This window comes from Lactuca saligna, chromosome 2 (assembly GCF_052625555.1).
Source record: "Lactuca saligna cultivar CGN05327 chromosome 2, ASM5262555v1, whole genome shotgun sequence".
NCBI lineage: Eukaryota > Viridiplantae > Streptophyta > Magnoliopsida > Asterales > Asteraceae > Lactuca > Lactuca saligna.
Window position 1 is genome coordinate 189,829,731 of NC_136418.1, and position 8,980 is coordinate 189,838,710.

The 8,980-nt window shown below is 33.3% G+C and overlaps 2 protein-coding genes across 3 annotated transcripts; both read left to right on the forward strand.

Annotated features, from left to right (window-relative positions):
- Nucleotides 1-956: 956 nt before the first annotated feature.
- Nucleotides 957-3,824, forward strand: LOC145028598 (RNI-like superfamily protein). Of its 2 annotated transcripts, none has more exons than XM_078977291.1 (3): nucleotides 957-1,148; nucleotides 2,388-2,791; nucleotides 3,021-3,824. In XM_078977291.1, the coding sequence occupies exons 2-3, from the start codon at nucleotides 2,439-2,441 to the stop codon at nucleotides 3,580-3,582; spliced, it is 915 nt and encodes a 304-aa protein (XP_078833417.1). In that variant the 5' UTR covers nucleotides 957-1,148; nucleotides 2,388-2,438; the 3' UTR covers nucleotides 3,583-3,824. The 2 variants fall into 2 exon arrangements, with proteins under 2 accessions (XP_078833417.1, XP_078833418.1); XM_078977292.1 differs by lacking the exon at nucleotides 957-1,148 and adding an exon at nucleotides 1,167-1,299.
- Nucleotides 3,825-5,882: 2,058 nt separating this feature from the next.
- Nucleotides 5,883-7,132, forward strand: LOC145028599 (membrane steroid-binding protein 1-like). The gene is made up of 2 exons (XM_078977293.1): nucleotides 5,883-6,274; nucleotides 6,616-7,132. The coding sequence occupies exons 1-2, from the start codon at nucleotides 5,964-5,966 to the stop codon at nucleotides 6,965-6,967; spliced, it is 663 nt and encodes a 220-aa protein (XP_078833419.1). The 5' UTR covers nucleotides 5,883-5,963; the 3' UTR covers nucleotides 6,968-7,132.
- Nucleotides 7,133-8,980: the final 1,848 nt, after the last annotated feature.

Below are 8,980 nucleotides of genomic sequence, written 5' to 3' on the forward strand. Positions count from 1 at the left end.
TAATATGGTCATTTTTGCTGAAAATAGTCATTTTGATCATTTTGCTTAATCCGGTCATTTTGACCATTTTGGTCAATTTGATCATTTTTTATACATGGACCATTAATGTCCATTTTGTTAAACATGGGCTATTTATACAATATTTTTATATACATTTTATTTTTTAAATTTATTTAAATAGTGAGTTTCCATAGTTAAATATATTTAAAACATGTAATACTTACTTTCATTTTTTTAAGTTTAGCAATGTACTTTTTATAATAAAAAGTATGATTTTTTTTTTGGTTAGGTTCCTAAAGAACATGTATAGAGGAGGAAAATGGCTCAATTGATGTTTGTGTGGTTATACACCAAGTCAAGCTACCATTTTATATAATCTAAATTAAATTGATTTAGACTTTATTTTTTTAAATAAGTTTATTAAAATTTCTTAAAAAAGATGACTCATAAATTACATTCTATATGAATTTTTAAACTTTTGATAAAATAGTAATGGAACTAAATGATCGCTTCTATATAGATACAAACCAAATTAAAATACTATGTTATTTCTTGCATCTTACTCATTAACGGGTTATAATTAATTTAATGATTTTTTCAATTCCAACTCTTATTAAAAGTTTTGTAAGTAAATATTAAAAAAAATTATTTTATTTACTATTATGCTTGTATTTTTAATAATTTCTTTCTTATTCTTTTGTTGATTACTCTACATTTTTTAAATTAATCAAAATAATTAAATGCAACAAAACTAGAAAACATATATATAATATTTACTGTTTGTAATACAAATGAGTATTCAACTGTTTTTAATCAACCGGTCTCACACATAATTTGATAATATATCCGATTTTGATAACTTTGGTATTTTATTTTATATTAAATAAATAAAGAATGGAAAAGGAAATCTTGCGTTATTTTACTATATGACGTTTTAAGAAAAATAGACAGCCTTGGCTTGTTGGTAAGGATCGAACTTAGATTTTACCGGAGGGAAGCCCATGTCGTTTGGACACCAGATCCAGGGGTTCCAGCTTTAACGTGGCATCAATTACCGTAATTTCCGATCTTTTTCAATAGAAAAAGGTCGAATCCTACGACTAAATGAAAAGGGCCCGTTCCAGAATAGGAAGCAGACGAGCTTCTAGGTATGTCCCTCCTCTCTCGCTCTCTTTCCCCCCTACGTGTTTCGCATGTCTTACTGTGTATCTGATAGTTCCACTTGTCATCATTTTTCTCTTTCTTTTCAATCGCATCGAGACTGATTTGTGCGATCTTGTCAGGAATCGGGTATTTCTGGTATGCGTCTCGATTTTCGGATGTTAACCTCAATAATCAAATGTCTAACATAAGTTTGAATGTTAAGTTTTGTGAATTTGTTTATGAATTGCATGCGAATTTTTCCATTCCAAGCTAATTCTGCTTAATCTTCGATCGATACAGTAAAAGTAAGAATTCCAGTAGTTACCCGTTGCAATCTGATTAACAGGTTGGGGCTTTCTACTCCTGTCAGTGAAATAACGATTTATTTCTCCATCTTTTCGTCGATCGAATTCCAATTTTCAAATACTGGAAATAACGCAGTTAAATTTGAGTGCCTTGTGTTATTTGAGGCCGATCTTGCACTAGAATTTCACAAACCCCCAAATTGGCTCTAATTACGAGGATGGGGTCTTATATTTCTGTAGATTAGGGGTTTGGATTTGATGCCAATTGCTCCATTTTAAGCTAATTATGTCTTACTCTTCGATCGATTAAGTTTAAGTAAGAATCAAGTGGTTAGCTGTAGCAATCTGTATAAAAATGTTGGGGCTTTCGGCTCCTCTCAGTGTAATAATGATTAATTTCTCCATCTGTTGGTCGATCAAAGTCGAATTTAGAAAATTTAGGAAGACCGCAGTTAAATTTGATTGCCCTGTGTTTTCTGACGCCGATCTTGCACTAGTATTTTACAAATCCCAAAATTGGCTATAATTACGACACGGATTTTGCTGAATTCCAATTTACATTGAGACTGAAGCTCACAATAACTTCCATTTTGTTCTAAAAATGCTCGTAGTGTTTGATAAAAGGGTAGTTCCCTAATATGTTTCAGGAAAAGCCTAGTTGGAAAATTCATGTCCTCAGTTTTGGTTTTTGTGTAAAGATTGTGGCAAAAACAATTACCATAGTTGACATATAAATGTTGATTTCCTTTACTAGATGAATTATATGTTCGCCCAAGCCTAAAAATGTTTTATTTTCTTGTCTTACTCAATATATTTATGTGATGAATTATATGTACTATGTTGTAATAGGAACAAATAAATGTACATTGCTATTTCTTGCATTCAGCCCTTTTTTATTTGCAATCTCACATAACTAAATAACCCAACTTTTTGCATCAGTTCGGTCCGTTGATTGTTGCAAGACTGGATTATTTCTGTGAGAACTCAAGAATGGAACATGATGAAACAACAAAGTGGGAGGAGTTAGATATTGACATTCTAGTGAAGATATTTCAAAGGTTTGATGTTTTTGAGTTGACTTCTGGTATCGGTCATATCTGCAGCACATGGCGTTTAGCTGCTTGTGATCCCCTGTTATGGAAAACTCTTGATTTGTCAATGTTGAGATCCAACTTCATAAAGATTCCCCTCGAGCCTTATGTTTATGTCGATGGAAGATCCGATAAACAACTCACACGGCTTTTGAAGATCGCTCTGAATCTTAGCCGTGGAAGCATTACAACTTTGATCTTCCATTTCAATCTCTACGTGAGCGATGATCAGTTGACGTACACCGCTGAAAGGTATCATCTCAACCATCAGGGCCCACAGGCTGTCCTGTGTTCGACATACATTGAACTGAATGGAACAAAGATTTCAGTCTTTGTTCCATTCCCACCCTGTTCCACCTTTTTGGGTGGGACAAAAGATTGAAATCTGTGTTCCATTGACATCGGTCTCAGTCCCAGTCCAATGCATGTCAAACACAGTTCAACCTGTTCTATCATGTCACTCATTGTATTGTTTATGCAGGACGCCAAATCTGAAGCGCTTGGTGTTACCTGCATGGAACCGTATAAAAAGGACGGGTATATGCAAGGCTATTAGCAAGTGGAATAATCTCGAATCCCTCACAATGCCAAGCATAGCGAATCCACCTTATTTCATGGAGGAAATCTCAAAGCACTGCAAGAAGTTTTCAGAACTCAAAATCATGGGGCCATGTGACATGTTATGCGTGCAGACACTCATCCGTTGTGTCCCTAACCTAAAAGTGCTAAGCCTTCGTGTCTCCATTGTGTACAAGGACGCCCTTTTATTGATCCTAAACGGGTTAAAGAACCTTGAAGTGCTCAACATATCTCATTCTCTCATCATAGATGCCCCTCCACCACCTGCAACTCGAAAAGTGGTGACTGAGCTCGATGATTCGATTTTCAAGAAGGCTTCAAGGTTGCGACAGTTCTTGACATGCATGGATGATGAATCGTGTATCATGTGTCACAGAATGAAGCTTGATGAAGGGCTTGTGAGGTGGTACAAGTATGAAGAAGGGCTGTGGAAGGAAGATGAGGTAACAAGTCTTGCGGTTTGAGGTTTTTGATCATGGATTTAAGATGTTGGTGGGTGATTTTGATTAGCTTTTTGTATATATATGGAGAAACATAATTGGATACATTTATGGTTAGGTTGCACCATACCAAACAAGGGGTTTGGCTGAGATGTTCAGCTGCTGCTGCCCTGGTAATATTTGGTGCTTTTTAGGACAAGTTTCGTGCAGTTTTCTTTTCATTCATAAGTCTCATATCCTAAGTACTTAGGGTTATTACTGTTTTATAGATGTATTGTTGTCTTAAATTTTAGATGCCTTTGTTACAAACGACAAGATCGGAGAGATTGAATCGAACTCGACAAACTTTCTAGAGTGATTTTTTTAAACAAGGACAAGGAAAATCACATGATTTTTTAAATGACTATTTAAAAAGGTTCATGTGAGTTTGTTAGGCTCAATTCAAACGACAAGCCACCTCGCTGCCATAGTTTTTTTTTTTTTTTTTATCGTTGAATGACCAAGGTTGGATTATGGACCACAAGCCACAAACCATGTACATGGAACTACAAGTGTACGCATGTTCCTTTTCTAGTAATCATGACTCTCGTTTTATTTATGATGGTAACGGATGTCGCATCATTCTAGACAATTCACTCCTCGTAATAAATAAAATTTTGAATTTGATGAGTTTATTTATTGTAATGTTTGACAATTCACATTTTCTTTGGGACTACCCCTTTAAACAAAAAATTGACGTTTTTATCAAATTACTTCATTTTTCCACAGAAATTAAAATCAATCAATTAAGACGTACCGTCAATTTCCTCAAATGTGATAATGGTAGTGAATATGATAACACTTCATTTCATGAGTCTTTTTTTTTTTTTTTTTTTTTTTTTTTTTTTTTTTTTTTTTGCTCCGTTAGGGTATCTAGTTCCATTTTTTTTGTGTTTCTATACATCTTAATATTGTGAAGAAACCGCCTGATTACATTGCAAAAAAAGCCCCAAGTGTGTGGATCAATTGATTACATTGCAATAAGGCGAAATTCTTTTGGGGTGGAGGGGATGGAAAGTCTAAAATATATTGGATTGCATGGCCGAAAGTTATTGCCTCAAAGAGTAATGGAGCCCTTGGAGTTGGTTCGTTAAAAGCTTAAAAACTAGCTCTAATTACAAAATGGTGGTAGTGACTTAGATCCGAAGTAATTAAATGTGGAGGGAGGTGATTTATGCGATACAAAATATTGTGAAGAAGCCAACTGATTACATTGTAAAAAAACCCCAAACGTGTGGATCTGTAATATGTACATTGTTTGTTTTGCCATGTTTTGGCTACTTGCTAGTCGTGGTGCTTTATAATTGGCAGTTTCAAAAAATATTAAAGTTTAATGTACTTTTATTTATTTTTTTTATTTGTCCAGGTGTATCATTTTCTTAAAAAAAGATTACTTCATTAATCCGGACAAAACATTCTATCAATACATCAATTAATAAGATTAATGACATAAATAGCTTTGGTTCCCCACCAATCGGTGCCATGACAAATGTAGAGTAGGTAGTTACAATGAGTCAATGATGTCCGATTAGTTTTGAATGTGAAATTTTATTTTTGATTTTTCTATTTGTTTGTCATACCAAATATTGTTGGATTGAAGTTAAATGATACAAAAATAATGCAACAATAAGATTTTTGTTCTGTTGTGTAGGAGATGCCTAAACCCTACATGGTGTGCTGAGACTAATGCGATACATGCTTCAAACTTCAAAGGCTATGGAGGTTTGTCAAAATCGGACAACTGCTGCCCTTCTTTGACCAATTATATATTATTTTTGTATACCATCTAATTGACTATTAATATTAATGTAAATTTTTTATTTTGAGATTTGATGCAAATGTAATATCAGAGAAAATAAGAAGGGACGTTATATCTTCAGAACAAGAAATATATATTTCAAATATTAATGCGATACTATACTTGTGTGTTCTCATATTTCTAATGGTCACAACAATAGTTTATTATCTTTTAAAAACTTTTTTCAAATAAACTAAGCATTTGTAATGACAATTTTAAATATGACAACTCATGGTAATGTTAGTAGACTTGACTATTTAGCTTAATAAAATCGAAATGTACATTTTCTTTTTTCAAAAAAGAATGTCATGTTAATAAAAATTTAAAACATGCAACATAATTAAATATGAAACTTCACGTTTTCTATAAGATATTGTTATTAAATAATACCAATATATATAAAAAATACTTTTATCATAATTTACATTCCATGTTTTTTTTATTAAATAAAAAATATATTAATGTTAACATGGAATCTTAATGAATATTTTGGCCATATAATTTAGGGCGAGCAACATTTCCGTTCACATAACTTTTCTCACTCCCACACCTCGATCATCATTCCGCCATGGCCGTGGAACTTCTGGAGACTCTGAAAGAATCCATAACCGCATATACCGGACTCTCTCCAACAACTTTCTTCACTGTAGTTGCTTTAGGACTTGCCATCTACTATGTTTTCTCCGTTATGTTCGGTGGCTCCTCCGATCATCATGTACAGCCAAGGTCTAGTTCTTTCGAGGAGTCGGAACCTCTCCCGCCGCCGGTTCAGCTCGGAGAGGTAACCGAAGAGGAGTTGAAGGCTTACGACGGCAACGATCCTAAGAAACCTCTGCTTATGGCCATAAAAGGTCAGATCTACGATGTCTCACAAAGCAGGTACATCCTCGTAAATCGCTCTATTTCTCTTATAATTTAAAGCTAGTTACATAAATTAAAGTTCTGTAATCGATATATGAACTGAAGTTATGATATATTAGCTTAGACGGATACTAATTTAGTGTTTCCAAAATTTTGCAATTTGGGGTTTTCTGTTCTTCGGTGATGCTTTACCTCATGGAGAGGGATATAATCTTGATGAAATCGATGGGGTTTCGCCTTTATGTGTAAAGTTTTGATATAAAGTCCCTTTAGTGTTTTTGTTGGACCATGGATAGTGGGTGAGATTTACTGCTTTGCCTTTTTGTGGTGACCTTTTTCATTTGTTGTGTTCTGTTCAGAATGTTTTACGGACCAGGTGGTCCCTATGCACTGTTCGCCGGAAAAGATGCTAGCAGAGCTCTTGCAAAAATGTCATTTGATGAGAAAGATTTGACAGGTGATATCAGTGGTCTTGGTATGTTCGAGATGGACGCCTTACGTGATTGGGAATACAAGTTCATGAGCAAGTATGCTAAAGTAGGAACTATCAAAACCCCTGAACCCGCAGCACCTGAGCCTGAGCCTGCTGAGTCCAGTGCAGCCCAGCCCACCGACACTGCTGTTGCTGCTGATCATCACAACAAGGTTACAGAAGATGCTCCATCGGAAAATGTAAGTACTGTAACAAGTGAAGCCAATAAAGAAGAATGAGCCTATGATTTGATTTGTGATAAATGGGTGTAACCATGGTTTAAAGTTGTTCATTTTCTTTTACTTTTAATAATAGGGACCACCATATTGGGTATTTGTCAAGATACATGGGACATGGGTGTTGTGTTATATGAAACTTAATCAAATATTGTTTCAAGTTTTATATTTCTATCAGTTGAACTGATAGGAATAGTTTGTTTTGGTTGAGATGTTTCACGAGAGAACACTGTACACCACATTGTTGCAATGAGATCTAATATGTATTCACCGGCCATCTATTTCTCTAAGACTATACTCTTATACCTCTCTCTCTCTCTCTCTCTCTCTCTCTCTCTCTCCATGCGGGGTGTTGAGGTGGAGCCATGGTGTCCTTGGTTGGGTGAAGGGCAACACACCACATTCCCTCTTACCCTATTTTAGAGGTGAAATTAGTACGGTACCGATCATTTTTTTTAAACCACGTATCGTATTAATTATAGGTGGTATAAAAAAATTGCTATCAATGTTGTATCAAATATAGTTGGTACTAACTTGTTTGACTACCAATAATTTTGGTTGGTACATGTTGATAATTGTATATACCAACATGTATTCGAGTTTTGTGAATAAGTGTTTTTGTGTTCTTGAGCATTATGAAATATGAATAAGAGTTTTGTGAAAGAGAGTTTTGTAATTGTAGAGATTGAAAATTTGATCTAAATTGATTTTATTAATCTCTACAATGAGTTTAGAAGTTAAAGCCGTAGACAAAATGGGACATGCTCATTCAAAAGTTAAAAGCTGTAGAGAAAATAAGGCACATAAACATGAGTTGAAACTTTAAATTTTACGATAAAATATCAAAGCACTTAAAATCTTTAGCACCATATATATATATATATATATATATATATATATATATATATATATATATATATATATATATATATATATATATATATATATATAAAAGTTAATGTGAAAACATAAATATCTTGCAAAAACGCAAAAACATATTTTATCTTATAAAAATCAAACAGGTGTATTATAAAATAAATAAATTTATTAGCAATAAATTAAAGATAGTAAGTTTATATTGGATGATGTTATGGTAATCTAGATTTAAAGACGGTTTTAATACTTTTATTTTCACGTCCTTTAATAATTTTTAAATTCATGTTTTCATAATAAAAATGTTAAAAATCATACTTTGCTAATATGAAACAATTTCTCATCTATCATCGATTATCATTATGTATGTCAAAGTTTTGATGAATTATTTTTCAAAATATAATGTTAAGGTGACACAATATCATAAGTTTTTCTTGTTTTCGCGTTTTCGCAAATTATTTGCATTTTCGCATGAACCCTCCCTTATATATATATATATATATATATATATATATATATATATATATATATATATATATATATATATATATATATATATATATATTGTTAGGTGCATTTCATGTACCCATTTTGTAGTTTTATTTAATAAAAGTACATTGCATATAGGCTTAAACTCATGCATTTTGCATGTTTTTCGGGATTTTTCATGAGGCAATTTCATTCAAATACTTTTGTGATATTTCAGGAACTTTTGAAGGTTGGATCTTGATGGAGGAAGTTATAAAGAGTTGGAGAAAAAGTTTTAGAAGTTTTGGAGCATTGAAGAGAGAGAGAGAGAGAGAATGAAGAAATAAAGAATTTGGCTTCAAAGGAGTTTACACAGCCGTGTAAATGATAGCTTATAATTTATACGGGCCGTGTAAACGTATATACAAGAGCATTCTACTTCGAAGGCCTGGAAGGATTGAGCATTCTACTTTTCTTGTTTACACGGCCGTATAAATGGCACCCTTTAATTTACACGGGTCGTGTAAACGTCTCGATAGTTTTTAAAGAAGTTTTACTCTCATATAACTCAGACAATCAGTTTAGTGGGAAGTTAGGTCCGATTTTGGGCAGAGAGAAGGCGATTTTCAGAACTTTTGGAAGTAGATTAACACTTGGAAACACTTTAATTTCCTT